This window comes from Rhincodon typus, chromosome 11, assembly GCF_021869965.1.
Source record: "Rhincodon typus isolate 14 chromosome 11, sRhiTyp1.1, whole genome shotgun sequence".
NCBI lineage: Eukaryota > Metazoa > Chordata > Chondrichthyes > Orectolobiformes > Rhincodontidae > Rhincodon > Rhincodon typus.
Window position 1 is genome coordinate 45,578,240 of NC_063342.1, and position 16,455 is coordinate 45,594,694.

The 16,455-nt window shown below is 34.9% G+C and overlaps 1 protein-coding gene across 5 annotated transcripts in view; it reads right to left on the minus strand.

Annotated features, from left to right (window-relative positions):
• Positions 1 to 219: 219 nt before the first annotated feature.
• LOC109915223 (zinc finger and BTB domain-containing protein 20-like) overlaps positions 220 to 16,455 on the minus strand; it is a 282,481-nt gene continuing 266,245 nt past the window's right edge. For all 5 annotated transcript variants that reach the window (XM_048602874.1, XM_048602873.1, XM_048602872.1 and 2 more), the window contains one exon: positions 220 to 12,061. In XM_048602874.1, the coding sequence (XP_048458831.1) occupies positions 11,703 to 12,061 (359 nt within the window). In that variant the 3' untranslated portion in view covers positions 220 to 11,702. The remainder of the gene's footprint in view (positions 12,062 to 16,455) is intronic.

The following is a 16,455-nucleotide window of genomic DNA, read 5'->3' on the forward strand; positions in this document are numbered from 1 at the left end:
TCCAGCGCGCACACAAATTATTACAAGGCTGCCTTCCATGGTGTAAGATTCTAAGAATGGCATGATTTGTGCAGTTATGACATATACAAAGATATTCTGAAGAGTTAAAGAAAATGTGTTTCACAGCTATAAGAGATCCTGAATTATTAAAACAAGTCGATGATAATTTACACAACAATGATCAAAATAAAAATAAACAGTAAATACACCTTTTCAGTACAGGAAAGTACTAGAGTTTTTATTCCTTCATGTTCAAACTTCACTACAGCGTGAACTTTACAATAACTTGGAAAGTGAAACTTACAAAAAAGTGCTGGTAACATTAAAAAAAGAAATCTTCATCCCCAGAATGTCAATTATTCTTTCACACGAACAAATTTAAGGCTTAATACTTCAGTATAAAGTAAGTATGCAGATAAAACTTCACAGTATTCAAATGTCACAATAACATAATGAAGCATACAGCTAGTTAACAATACACATGTCACAGGTAATACATGAGAAATACAGTCTAATAAATGGCAAGTTAGGATACGGTTGCTTTAATAAATCTGGCAGGATTTAAAGCACTTGAAAATTGTACTTGAATTTATACCAACATACTGTACTATAGTAAATGGGGGAAAAGTTGGAGATCACCTCAAAAATGCTAGCCTGTTGTTTGGAGGGTCAACTGAAAAGGCCAAAAAGCCACCTCAGAAGTAATAACATGGCAATTTAGTGCTTGCTAGTTTTGAACCCCTTTTGTTTCATGTTACTTTGAGAAACTGATATTTTATTCCATGCATTAAGTCAAGGGTAATTTTAAGTTTCCCGATTAAAACTAAGAAATCGTCAAAAATACAAATAGAATTCAATTGCAATGAAAGCCTTGTGCTAACTCGCTTTTTAAAATTTACTTTTCAATTAGAGATATTTCACTTTTGTTGCATGCTAAACTCCCCTTCTTGTGTGTTAATACACACATTTGTATTCAGAGGGAAGAAGAAACAGGCTTAAACCTGATTTAAGCACTATACCCAGGGTAGCTTTGTAAATTTCTCATTTGACCCTTAATGTGAATTAACAAATCCCTTAATATTAGATAAAGGGTTCATACACAAGGCAAAAAAGGCAGGATGCTATAAAAGGGAAAATAGGGTACGTGTTCCGTACCACAGGTAAGGTGCAGAACAGAAACAGTAAACTGTTGACCTCTACAAAATTAGTCAACAAGCATAAGGTGCTTCACAATCTAATTTTTTGGAAATATAACAAGCCAACATTTCTAAAGTGATCCCTTACACCAAGACAAGTTTATTCAACTGTTTGAAAAAACCCAAAACGCTAGTTTTCACCTGTTGTACCAAGATGGCTCAACCATGACAAGCGAACATTGAAATGACCACTGCATGGTTTAACTAATCTCCTTCAGCACAGACCACTGCAAATTTGTACTGACATAAGAGTCTCATTTCTCATACATTGTAGCAGCACTGACACTGGAAATATTTAATAAGCATCCTCCTAGGAGACTTTGGCAAAGAGTAAACCTACCCTGTCATACATAGCTTTGAATTAAATCATAGGGTTTCCTCAAATTTAAGACTGTTCTTTACAGATATAGCAGACAGTGTGAGAAAATGGACCTTCTTTGATCAAATGCACTGGGCTCACAGGATAAGGCTGTACAGATCAATAAAGACTTCACAAAGTTATCCATTATTTTATTTGGCATAAAAGTGATAGACTAAGAATCCAAGTGCAAGGTACAAAATATGTAGGAGGAATGTTTATTCTTTTCAAGGAAATGATTTCAATTTTCCTTTCAAAGTAATAAACAGCACTTCTTTATATATGTTCCATTTTGAATTGTTCCTACTTAAGTTGCAAAGCAGAATTGATTTGGTGCACATTTGTATTTGATAGAGTAGACATTACAGAATCATTGTGAAGTACCATATTATACACTGTTAGAATAAATTAACACATTTAATAAATGCTCTGCCAGTACACAATTCATCTTTTGAGCTTCATCAGAAACATACATTTTAGGCCAAACTCTCTATTTTCTATTTTATCTAAATACCTATTTGCAAATGAGAAGATGGCTTGAAAGGTACAGACTGATGATAGTTCAATCCAAGGTGCTATGATTCAAAACAAAACTATGTTCTTTTTGGGTGGTAACCAATTATAGCCAAGTTGACTAGGAATATACTCAACTAGTGAACTAGAAGCATGTGCAAAACATGTGAAAGTTACAATTTTTTGTACGATTGTACTTTTGGCCTACAAATAATTGACTAGTGCATTAAGCACAATATCTATAGAATTTTGTGCTACTTGACTTCTACAGACATTTTGTGTTTTTTAGGAAGATCAACATGATAATGAATATAGAGCAGGCACTCTTATGACGACTAAGAATATTACTTTATATGATGCCGATGCTACTCTCGTAATCTATTAGCCCAGAGAATTCCCAAATACAGTATGTTTACTACACTTGCAAACTGTTTTTACTGTTGTTCAGTTTTCAAAGTGAATAGCTGCAAGTGTATACCAAAGGCAACATGGATGTTCTACCATAGAAATTCAGAAGTAAAATGCACTTTAATTCATTCAATAGAATTGTCAACAAAAATAGGTTCAGTGTGTTATATCATTCCATTAAACAAGGTAATATTTATATTCATTAAAAAGCACACTTCCAATACATGAAAAAGTATAAACTATAACTTTGGACATTAAAATCACAGTGGAATCTAAATTTATATAGACTCTTTTATAAAATTGCAGAAGCAACAAAAATCTACAATTCAGTGCTCATATTATAATGATATTTTTCTAAGTCTGAACGCTGTTTGTTGGAAGAAGGCTGGGCTCTAGAACAAGACAAACCTTTATTTGGAATGGTTTAAAAGCTCTTATTCTGATTTTTCACCATTCAAATGTCAATATAATAGAAATAAAAACAGAAGGCACATAGACTTAATGTGTATGTTATAGAAGCAGAAAGGCATATGTGCAATACTGAATACTCAGGGAAGAACAATTATCTTGGACCAGAATTCTTAGAGAATTATAGGCACCCGTCTTACGACACAATCAAGCTCAAGCAGGAAAGGGCATATTCCATTCAGTGTAGGTATCACTTTTCGATGTCTTTAGGTGCATTACTATCTGCATTTCATCATAAGATTCAACTTTGTATAAATCTGTAAAATGTGAAGATGTACAATGGTATGCAGAATTCATGATATCATTCTTTTGAAGGGTATATTTCATAATGTATGTAGATCTTTCTGACCCAAACAAGGAAAACCAACTAAAATCCTTATGTCAGTGCTCAGGTGAAGCAAGTAAAAACTTAAAATAGAAGATGTGCCACTAACAATGGGCATTAGTCTTCCTATATTGGTGTGCATTAAATATCTCCAGTTTGTCCCTTTCAATACTCTGCCCAGTTTTAATCCATTATTTTATATTCAAGGGCATTGGCAGTCAAAAGGAACAGTTTAGACAGTGCTGCTTTTTCTATCACAAAAATAGTCCTACACGTTACAAAAGACTCACAATCCAGTGTGTTTGACAAATCAAAAACGCCCTTAAAAACCCCTAATTAATCATCAGAGGAACAGCAGTAAATACAAACTGTTGTAACAATAAACAGACAAAACCAATTGAACACACATCAATAATTAGTTTCAAAACAGGTTACTGCAGCATTCTTAAGGGCAGACTTTGTTTTCATTTAATTCCTTCACCAAAACAGTCTTATACCAATAAATGTATCATTTTAAAAATATAAAATAGTACACAACAAAAAATATTTTCCTACCATTCAAAAGGATTATTCTCCACAAAACATAGAAAATGCCATCTAGAGCTTCTTTTAAGTATAGGGCACATACATGTTTTTGCATAAAATATGGAAGATGCAAAACCATCCTAGTGTTTTATAATTAGGAATAAAAAACATTCAGCAAGCAATCAAAATCATTGTACATCACCCATTATTAAAGGAGATGTCAAACTTGTCCAGTGCTTTCCATAACAAAACAAAAAATACACAATCTGTGATAAATTTTCATCTTAAATGGAGATAAACTGCTTACAAAAATAAAAAAAAGCAGATTATATAAAAAAGAAAGAAACAGTAGCTGCAAGGAAAAGAGTGAGAATGTAAGATATAGGTCAAGAAATGGTTTCACCCACTAATCTACAATAATCTGTGAGCAACCAAACCTATCTTCTTTCATATTTTTGCAACTGCAGTCTCAAAAGTTTTCACTTTTTTAATGATGCTTTCAGGTCATCTTTTAAAGTTACTTTATGCTTTTCCCAACATGAGTTGTAAAATAAATTAAATGGAATAAGATTGGGTAAATAGTGAAATTTAATTTTTTTTTGGTCTACAGTAGTCACATTAAAACAAATAAAATAATTATCAATGACAGTGTTGGGCTAACATAGTAGAAAGAAGGTGCACAATAGTAAACTATGAATCTGATATACTGTACTTAGGGAAAACTATGCTACTGTCTGATTTTCCAACATAATGGTTGGCTGTTGCTTAAGTGTCTTAAGGCAATCAGATTCTACTTTTGAAACAAATCATATTTTGGCAAAGGCTGCAAATGGACATCTGCATTTTTAAGTCATTAATACCTAATTTTTTTTGAAATTGAGATAAAACCATTCGAGTGATAGATTAATAAAGAGAAAATTAATTGTTACATAAACTGGTGCCACCCATTGCAATACATCCATAGTCTGCTACAGGGTCAGATAAAATTTGAAGCAGGTAAGGTACTGCAGAAACATGGAGAAATTATAGATGCCAGCACATTTAAACTAATCAATTTCTCGATTTAAGACACAGACTGAGTTTTAGAGCTAATTTATTCCAATATGTGTGATTTCTCCATTAGCTCTTCCCTGCAACTGAATGAGAACTGTGCACCAATAATGCAATAAATGCTGTAAGCTGTAGGTGACTTGGTCCTAGGTCACAAGTTCCAAATCCAGAGAGACAGACCAACAGCCAGGAAGCCTTAATGGTCTAACGGTTCATTCATTGTGGACATTTATGTTCTAGCCTGCTTTTTTCACAAATTCCTGATTCTCTGACTCAATTTAACTAAGGTAAAATCCAATGAATTTTCACATATAATAACATGTAGACAACCTTTCTAGCAGCCTATACACAGAAGACATTATACTTTATCCCTAAGTAAAAAGTGCATGGTACCAAAGCCTCAGAGAAAAAAAAATGAAAAGGAAAACTGATTTTGAATAGTCTGGATACAATAGCTGCATTTCGGTAGAAAGACGACATCTTATTATTTTTCCCTATAAATTCTACTTTTTTAATCCAAGTAACTCCCAGAAACAATAAACCCAAAAATGCAGATGTCAAGGCATAATAAATTCAATAGATTTGTCACAAATGTTAACCGATTTAAATTTTTGGGTTAGTGTTCATTTACAGGGAAAGCAAAGTGCTGAATTAGTGTCATATCAAATAATGTGTTACCAGCTAGTATCCTGTACTAGTGTTCCCACCTGTGGGTTCAATTTTAGTTTAGGTGACTACCTTTGAGCATTGACTCGATGTGACACTAACACTGGTTTGGTTCTATTCAAATGCAATAACTCCCTCCCGTCCCTCACAAGAAAAAAAAATTAGCCCTTATGTGTGCAAATGTTTAAGTGTGAATTCTGGTCAGTAGTGGAAACCTTACATGCAGTGCAGTTATCTCAGTGCATAACACCACCATTAACTTGCACACTTAGGGTTGTGCTGACTTTACAAGACAGCAACAAAATAATGTATTACCACTTGGACACTTAAAATCTTACACTGGCATCCAGAGAGTAGGATCATTATAAATTTTACAAATCAAAGTATAGAATTGTGGAATACAACAGGAGTGTACTACTGCCGATGCTGACTAGGTTTTATTTGCGTCCGAATGAAACGAACCTTAAAGCTACGAGATTTATAAAACAAAAACAATTTATAACACTACCGACAACCTAGCAGTGCTTCATGTTTTTTTCAAGCTTCTAAGGTTCCAGATGTTATATTTTATTTAAAAGGATAACCTGTAGTTCTGGGCTAAAACTGAGATATAGAGACTGGTAAAATTTACTTGGTACAAGTCTTTCTAATTCAATTCTGAAATTCGTTCACTACATTTTAGCTATGTTGAAAGAAAAATAGTTAAAATTTCAATTCAAATTGTAGCTTTAAATACAATAGTTAAAAGGCTACAAAAATGCTTTTGTTTCCTGCTCCATTAAAAAAAAAGAACTGTACCCTCGAAAATTATACTAACAAATTCTAAATGAAGCAAAGAATCATAACGGAAACATGATTTAAAAGTTGAAAGAATGCACAACCACATAGGCGTACAGATTAAATGAAAAAAAAACCTTAAAATACAAAGTACTGGATCTTTACCAAAGTTGTTTTTATATTGACCCATATCTTCTATTTACATGTTAAGAAAAAAGGTGTCTAATTGATTAAATGTAGTATCAATGGACTATTCCACTGGCACAAACTGATTGCACACTTTAATTTGTTTAATCTTCTGTGTACAACCCACTTGCTGTTGAGCATCGAAAGAGGCACTCCTACTAGTTCTTTAAACAAAATTAATGCTGTACAGGCCCTTTTCTCCCCTCACAATTATCTCTGTTCCTGTGTAACTGTGAAATGGCTATATTAAAATCTTTAATTCTGTTAAGTGATAAAATTAAAATCAAATTAAGGCAGGAATGAATTTATGTGACCATGATTTACATGTTAGTTGACTATTGTATGATCACAACACAAATTCTGCAGCAAGGGATTAGGGGAACATGCAATTTTATTTGAAAGGTCAGATTGTTAAAGTTTTAAATTTTAAAACTGAATAAATTAGCTATGAATTTTATTTCCAGTAAACTAACTTAAAAATACTGCCAATGCTGGAAATCTGAAATAAAAGCAATGTTCTGGAGAAACTCAATCGGTCTGGCACCATCTGTGGAGCAAGAAAGAAAATTAATGTTTGAGTACAACATGACATTTTCAGATCTGAAGAGAGAGGTGGAAATGTGATGGGTTTTACACTGTAGAAGAAAGCAAGTGTATCAGAAGGGAAGGCCAGGAGAAGGGTGAGAGACAGAGGGAGATTGGAAATCACTATATAAACTATAGCTCTATATTGATGAAACAATCAAAGTTCATAAACTAGCAATGGGAGTTTATTTGTAAAATACTAACCTATGGGAAGCTCATTATTGGCAGTGTAGTTCTTTATTCCTATAATTTTGGGGCTGAAATATTATTTTGAATACACCAACTTTAAAGGTATACCAGGTCTGCTATAAATTGTTCTCTGGTTTGTAATTAATTATGCACACTTTGTTCTTTAAAGTTGTGACTGTAGAGCTCTCTCTATTACATAAATCAATATTTTCAGAAGGCATTTGTCTTTCAGTTTAAGTAACTTTAAGTTGAATATTAATCAGTCAATATGAATAAACAGGAGTTTTTACACAATGTTTAAAACACCTACTGTTGTAAGTTTTCAGAGTCAAATTCTCAGGCTAAGTAGTATTAAAAATCTAGTAGAATTATCTTTTGTCAATAAGTTCAGGGGCATTATTATTAACTTTTATTTTTCTCCCCTTCTTCAAAAGATGTTTGTTCTAGTTTTGTTTGCTATTTTCTCAGATTTTAACAGAGAATCCAAAAATATCACTGGGTGTGTGAATCTTTAGATGCAAACCTGAACAACATTGCTCCACAACCTAGCAAGTTTTAACGCTATCCCACAAGCTACTCCTCACCTTTAAAGACATCTAGATCTACCAATACCTTCAAAAGAAAGCCCACAATTTTCCTGCATAAAATGGGGGTTTGCAGGATTGTTCGCATTTAACACAGGCTGAAAATCATGTTCTGATATATTATTTAAAGGCACTAATCCACATTGCTCATGACATATCCTCAATAGGTAGCTCAAACAAACTAAAAATTGTCCAGTAGTTTTCAAATGTGAAGTTGTAAAAAAATTCTAAACCACATGATTCCACAAATGTTCAGGTTAGTTGCCAAGGTAAACAATGTAAACTTATATGTATCACCCAAAACAAGGGAGATAAAATATAATTTCCATAATAGAGTGATGATACAAAATATGCCAATAAATCATGCAACAAACCATATCAAGAATAAGGATGACTAGTTGGTTACAATTATTAAAATGCATGTTGATTTTTTGACTTGTATTCATTGCCCCCAAGGTTCACAATTTTAAGCTTCCAAAAATATAGAGTGAAATACCCAAGAAGGTATTTGAGTGTGCCATAAGTACACAGTGGGTTGTGCATACAGAAGACCAAATTCTACATTTCACAATTTCTTAACTATTGAACTTCAATAATCTAATACTGTCTTGTTAGTACACATTCCTATGTCTGACTGATGGGCTCACCGAATAAAAAGGACAAATACTATGGAAACCAAGAGACACTGTGAATGCAGCGGGCTGGTGATAAGCAAGTGATTCAAAGTGACTGCATTTAATATTGCAAGGCAGATCTATTCTGTAATAAAATGTAAATGTGTACTATTGTATAAACAAATACTGCATTGCAAAGTTAAGCTTGGTTAAATATTCCTTCCACAGGACACTATTCCAGTAAAATAGCCTTATATCATTTGAGAGGCTTCCACTTGTTGTGGCTAATGCCTAGCGTAAAGCCAACCACCCTTCCTTTCATATTTGCACCTTAAAATCTCAAGATCTAAATCTGTACTCCATAATGTTAAGCCAACGGGACTTATTTGTCTCCAAAAAGGTTAACTAAAATTGTTGCCATATTTTTCGTAGAGTTTCATTGTCAGTCAGTCAAAATACTGAAAGTGAATTATTACATTAGCAGAAAGATTTTCAAATATATGTTGACCAAGCTATTTTCTACTTTTCCTAACAATTTAAGCTTGATGTCTACACTAATTTTAAAAGAGAACAGCATATATCCAGTGTACTATAGCAACCAAACAATTAATATAATATTGATAATCACAATCTCTATGTTCATGATTTATCCATAATCAAATGAAATGTCCATTATATTTAATGAAATATTGTCTGTATTACATTGTTAAAACATGTAGATGTGAAGCAGCTAAAAAAGTGCCATAGAAAAACAAACAAAAGTGTACACTACTTTTTTTACGTGGGCATTTACCAACCAAAGACATTAAAAAGGGAGTGCAGTCACCACTATTAGTTTATTTCCTATATGATTTTAAAAAATTAACAGCTCATTTTAGTTAAAGTGTTGGTAGTGTAATTGGTGGAACTGATTTGGGAGGAATAGACAACCCTATAATGACAGGGAACTAAACTGACATTAGGAGAGAGAATCATTAACCTTGGATGCACCATTCATTATTTAATTACAGTCCTATTATTTAATTCAGCTCATCTGCAGAGACAGATTTAATAACTCTGCCACCACAAGCGAAGTTACTTTCTAAGATTGTCAGCACTCATGGTCAAAAATTATTCAGAATAAACCAATCATATGAAGGGTTTTAAAAGAGATAGATGAATTGTAGACTCTCATTCTCTCTTATAGAGTGCGAGAAAATAATTCCTATGGTTAGAAATCAAACTAAAGAAGGGCAAAGAAAAGTAAAATGTGAAAATTAAGATGCAAGATTATCAAAACGCATTATGGGAGACAAGCAATTAAATGAAAGACTCTGTCTATTCATCAACTTATCGCAAAAATGAATAAATGTAGCAAGTTTTGTGTGGTGCATAACTTGAAAAATTTGTGTGCATCAGCATATGGAATTGTGATCACCTCTGATTTAATAGGGTGAGGACTTGCTAAACAGGCTGTATTACAGACATCAAATGTAATATGTAAGACTGGACCACTTAGCAAGTAGAATGATGTTTTTGCATGCATATTATACAAGAAGGTATAATAGGAAGTATATTTCACCATGTAGACGTAGAAGTAGGGTAACCGTGTGCAACAACTTGCAAGTAAAACTGCTGGAGTACAGACCAGACTAACATACTGCCATGAAAATAATAGAGTGGTTAATAGAAAATGTACAATGTAAAAGTTGGCCAAAAAAACTTGCCTACAAATAAATTTGCAGTCAGATAGGTACATATCTTAGTTGCTCTAAGCATTTGATCCTAATATACCCCAAAAGAAGCAAAACCTTGTATTACTATCGGTGATATGTTTGAGGCCTGGTCATCTGCAGAATTTAAGAAGGGCAAAACAAGCTTAAAAGCACTTTGTGATGCATTCAATTTAGTTTCTGGGTTCTATAAAATGCTACGCATATGGTAATGATTTAAAGCTAGCATATGCAGTATATTGTTTATTCCCAGCTAAAATTGTGCGCATATGAAAATTTCAAGTATTTGTATCTGTTTTGTACAGATACATTAATAAAAACCTTTGCACTTTCCTCTACAGTTGTTCAATTTTTAAAGAAAGAATAAGTAAGAACAAGCAATTTGAACAAGACATCTGAGGAAATATGTAATTGCACTGATCAAGACCCTCTGCTCTCAAAATCTTATTCATAGTGCACAACTGAAGCTGTTCTCTACTTCATATTCATTATAATGACTGACTGCCTGATTTACAGCACTGCAATAGATACACTATGAAACTCTAATTATGTCTATGGCAACAAAAAAATTAATCAAAATATTGTAATATTGATTGAATTACTCATCATTGACAATCTGAAGATAAAATAAAAGACAAAAAAGGAGCAGCAATCAAAAAGACAGCATGTCAAACAGACCACGTTGATTATATGCTAATTTTGAATGTGATCAACTACACATTGTGGGGGGAGAAAAGTTCCTTCAATTCAGCTCATCTAATGTCTGGAAGAGATCTTACAACCTTAACAGTCTTCTGAATATTAGTGGCAGTGTACGCAAAAGTTCCAAAAAGCCTCACCTCTGCTCAAATACTGTTGTAAAAAAAAATGCACATCCATGTAGTAAACTTTATCGAAACCATCTGCAATTAGAAAAAAAACTCACTGCGCTTTTCCTCATATTTCAATAACAATGAGTTGTTTGCACATTTGAGAAATAAATTTTTGTACCTAACTGCAGTTGCACGGATGCTGCATTATATATTAAACCTTTTTAATATTCAAAATGAAACCCCTCTGTGTAAGTGACCTGTCCACAGCAGGTAAATAATAAATATCTGCCAGTGTCATTACAACCACTATACATACAAAGTCATCTCCGTTAAAGGCAAATTTTGTGACCATCTTAACACAGAAATGTCAATACATACCAAGTATTGTACTTCAAAAGATGTTGCATACCACAGTTTACTCGACTTCATGCTGTGTAATGATCTCAAAGAAAATTTCCACCTTAGATAATGCAACACTGGATTAGATCTGTAGAGATAGTAGGCCTTTGTAGTGTTCAACACGCTAGCAATAAATGAGAGCTGAATGAGAGGAAAAAATCTTGAGGCCTGTAGTGGTCATCCAGCCAGTGGAGCACACACAATAACAGGCATTAAGGCCACCATCCTGAAGAATTCTTGAACATCTTGCTGCTGGTAATAATGTGCCAGCTCTTTTTGTTTTAAAATTTTCATTTTGTTTAAATTAATTCCAAATTTGTTCTTAGCATAGTTCCTTAACCATCAGAAACGTGCATTCTCATATGGTCGTTGAACTGTTCGATTTGGTCGAACTTGGCTGGGCAGACAGAACAGACATATGTAGTCACCTCAGAGCAACCAGTGCCATGGAGTGCCATGTGCCTCTCCAGTAGGGTCTTGTGGGAGAACTTCTTTTTGCAGATGTAGCACTCGTAGGATTTTTCACCACGGTGAAGTCGCATATGAACATTGAGGGAGCTCTTTTGGGTGAATCGCTTGTTGCAGATATTACACTGATAGGCTCTCACACCAGTGTGTGTTACCATGTGTTTAATCAAATAATCCTTCAGTGAAAAAGATCGCCAACAAATGCTGCACTGATGTGGCTTCTCTCCTATGGAACAGTTAACAACAAAGACAACAAAAGTTAGTTAATTCCAAAGGCTTTAGCTAGCACAGTTTTTCATATTGCACTTTAAGATACAGAGAGACGCTTGCTTGTATTTATGGCAGTGGAGTGGGGCTCCTGAACTGGAGCTCTTCGGCTCTGTCCATTTCTTTCTTTTCCTCTTTTCATGAATTTTTTCCCTTTCTATTTACCTCCTGTCCTCGGACAGCATCGGTGGTGGTGAGTTGACTCGAGGTGAAGCCCAGGCGCGGACCCCCGGCAGCGAGGTGAAGCCCAGTGCAGACTCATTTGTTCCGTCTGCTTTTTCTTTCCTCTTTTTCTCTGCTTTAGAGATACTGTAATGCTGAACTTTTAACTTTATGTCTTTACTTTTCTAATTTTTACCTACAATTTTGTACCTAGGCACTTTTGTATCGAAGATAGTGCCAGGAATGGCGACTTTGCACACTCTTCACTGTGCTCACGTACTCAAGTAAGGGATACATGTGACAAGAAACTTAATTCTAATTCTGTTTCCAAGTTATAGAAAGTGAGAGTTATTTCTTTCAGCAGCAAAAATAAAACTGATCTTTTCTACAATATTTTTTAGTCAGCATTGGTACTTCGTCTCATAAAGTGCCTTGTTGGGGTATTTGGGGGTGTGGTAAAAGGATGGTGTGGAATAAGAGTGTAAAATTGTTCCACTAGCCAATCCAAAAGCACTGGCATATTGGTCTTTGGTTCTATTAGATCAAAAAAGGAAATCAATACCAGTACAATGGGGTTTACAATTGGCTGAACCTCTGGTCAGGTGTCTAAATTGCCAATTTACTCAATTTAGCATGTTACAGCAATTTTTTTTAAAAAGTAATTTTGCAACTTGTAGGCTGTGACACAATTTTGAAACTTGAATGTTTGACTGAACAGCATTAATATACACAGTTGAAATGGCTGAAACATCCCGAATTAATGGCTTGCACAGGTATTTATTCCGATCTCATACTCATCAAACTGTGAAATGCCTCAATAGCAAAACGAGATGGTTATTCACTATGTAAATGAGTGTAAACAAATCAATGATAATCATACATGAAAATAACACCATTTAACACCATCATCAAAAACTGTAAAGGCAAATTTAATCCATAAGCACCTAAAGAAAGAAAAGCAAAGACCAACATTTCAATGTAGGGTCTTCCAAAGCACTGTTTGGGAACAGACCAAAGGAGACAGCTCCAAAAATCGCCTATGCCAAATGTTCTCTGCAAAGCAACATGGCCCATTAAGGAGACAACTCAGCACAGTAAAACCATGGCATAGAAAGGTGTTAGCAGTGATGCTGGAGATACAACAAATTCCCAATGTAGAAAACAGCATTTGTGCAAAAGTAGTCATAAAGGATTTCCTTGTCATAATATTTGAGAGTCTGCAACAAATTTAACCTTCCTCAACAAACTCTGATCTTAAAAAGTATCAGAGACTCTCAAAGGTCCCTGTCCTGTTCCTCACATGATTTTTATTTTTTTATCAGCTTGAAGTCTGGTATACCTGTATCCTTCAAAATAATATACCACACTTCAGCATCATATACAATTACAATGAATTCTTCTCATTTTAGTGAGTTTTTTGAATGTTGCATCAACGTGATTTTACAACAGTATTTTCTCTTTTTTTTTTCCCTCACATGATTTCTAGTCTACTACCACTTCTTTAAAATTCCATAATTAAAACTGCAGGTATCGTAGATGGTTGTGGGTCATCACTGCAGGTATGCCAAGAAATTGTCGGAATTACACTCACTGGCTTTGCACACAGGGGTATATAGTGGGGTAACCATATCAATTATCAAGTTGTGTCTGCCATTTCAAATGTAGCTTAGTATTGGCTTCAATAGGGGCAGCCAAACATCTGATCCATAACAATGAGACACAGGAGGATAACTCTCACTGCACACTAATCAGCCTTCAAGATTTTACAGTTGCCATCAGTTAGGATGGTATTGATGAAGAGGAAGCTTTTAGATTAAGTCGGGACAAAATTATTAGTCACTTGATCAAATGCGGGTGAAGGGCAAACTGCGTTGAACGAACATACTCAAGGATTTTGATGAGGTAATTATCTGCATTGATAAAGGTAAAGCTGTTGATGTGATCTATGGGCTTCCAAAGTATGTTTAATACTGAGCTGTACAACAGCAAGTTACATCTCATGGAATTAAAGACATAGTAACGAATTGGATACAAAATTGACCAACAGGAAACAAAAAGTAGTGACTGAAATAAGGTTTATGGAGGAGTGTCCAGAAATCAGTGTTCGTACCCTTGCTCTTCCTGACATATTTATGACTTAGATCATGATGCACAGGGCACAATTCCAGAATCTGTGGATGATACAGTTACATGTGGCAAATGTCATGGCTGAAGTATTTTGGATTTAATGCAGCTTATAGCTCCTGAGAAAAGATGCGGTGGTGCCGGTGTTGGACTGGGTGGACAAAATCAAAAGTCATACGACACCAGGTTATAGTCCAACAGGTTTATTTGCAATCACAAGCTTTCAGAGCGCTGCTCCTTTGTCAGGTGAAGGAGCAGCCCTTAGAAAAGGGGCTGTCTGGCTGGGCCCTGGGCATAATTTCTTCTTTCCGTGAGGACATGCTGAATTTCATCACTTACAACGGAACAACTTTCAGGATGCTTTCAACATCAGCAGCAGAGTATAAGTTGGGCTATATCCTAGCACCAAATTTCCTTGGCATGTTTTTCACTATAATGCTTTTGTACTCTTGGGTTCATTTACTCTTACCTTTGTGCCCATAGTACAGGATTATCTGCACCAGTGATACAGAGGATGGTATTTTGAAGCAGAGCCCTCTAAACTAAAAATGGTGTTGGTACATGAAAGATTCTGCCAAAATGTTTGACTGGGAACAAACTTGGCTGGGGATACAAAACCCTGTACATATTACTCACATGAATGTACCTGATTCAATTACATTGCTCTTGCTATATAAGGAAAATGTTCCAGTATTCCACTGTCTTTTTTTGCTGGTACTGCAACGGTTAATATCACAATATTACTCTGCATACTGATATACAACAGCAGCCATGGCTGGCTTCTTTAGGCACATGTTTTCTTTTTAAAATTATTTTCTGGGGTGTGGGTTTGCTGGCAAAGCCAATATTTGTTGCACATCCTAAAAAGCCTTGAGCATAACATCCTTCCTTGTCTTGGGATTTTGGATACAGAACCCATCAAATGAACTACTGAACATGATGTTCAGTGAACTATACTTCTGGGAGCACAGGAATTTGTAGCTTTTGGATTGATATATTAGATATATTTTGATTCAATATCAATAATCAATTCTACACTAAGGTTGGACTAGAACACGTTATTTGCCCAGTATTTGGGTAAATATGGCAAGCCGAAAGGACAGAATCAGAAACCAAGACTCCATATCCTGGGTTATTAATGAGATATGTCATGCTGAGACAATCTCATTTTTGGTAAATGTATTATTTAGTACAAAGTTAGGTTAGGTCAGGTCAGCCAATTGTTCAGGACATTTTTGTTGTCAAAAATCATTTCCTTTGGAGCTATAGGAATCATAACCAACATCACAAGAAAAGGGTCCCAGATGTGCCAGCACTCTGTGGTTTAGTGTACAATTGGTAGGAATTCTCATACTCTCAGCTCTACATTGAAGTGCACACATTTTTAACATTCACATAGTTGTCTGCGGTTTGCAACAGCTTCACTAAGGTCTTTATTTTAATAGGTGACAGGTGATCCTATTAATTTTTGGCATTACTTCTGGACACCTATTACTATTACCAACACCAATGTGGTACATCACACAGTTCCAGGTCAAAATGAAGGGGCTCTCTATGGTTGGAAGTTTTAGGTCACTGCATCCAAGCTAAGTCTTTTCGCATCCTAGACTGAAATGTATATCTCTGTAGCTTGTGAGACAAACTATCAGAACCAATAACCTTGACAGACTGACAGACAATCTCGACTATCCAGATTAGGGGACTAACACTGAGTAAATTGTGACTTTATACAATTTATCTCTTCACAAACAAGTCAAATTTTGAGCCTGCTTCCCCGAGGATTCTTCTGAGATTGCCGCGGTTGACAACTAATACTAAATTGAAGATTTTTTCTAATCAAAAATCATTTCCTCTGAAGCCACAGGAACCACAATTAAAGTAATTGGATGAGTTGCTGTAAAGCATCTTGCAGCTGATACGTACTGCAATCGGTCTCCATTCTTCTCTGAAGTTAAATTATTGCATCCAGTGAAATTCTATATCTAGAAATGTCTTAAACTTCTTGCTGTTGTTATTGTTGCATCCAACCACATGACTGGCGAGTAGCCCATTACACTCCTCACTGAA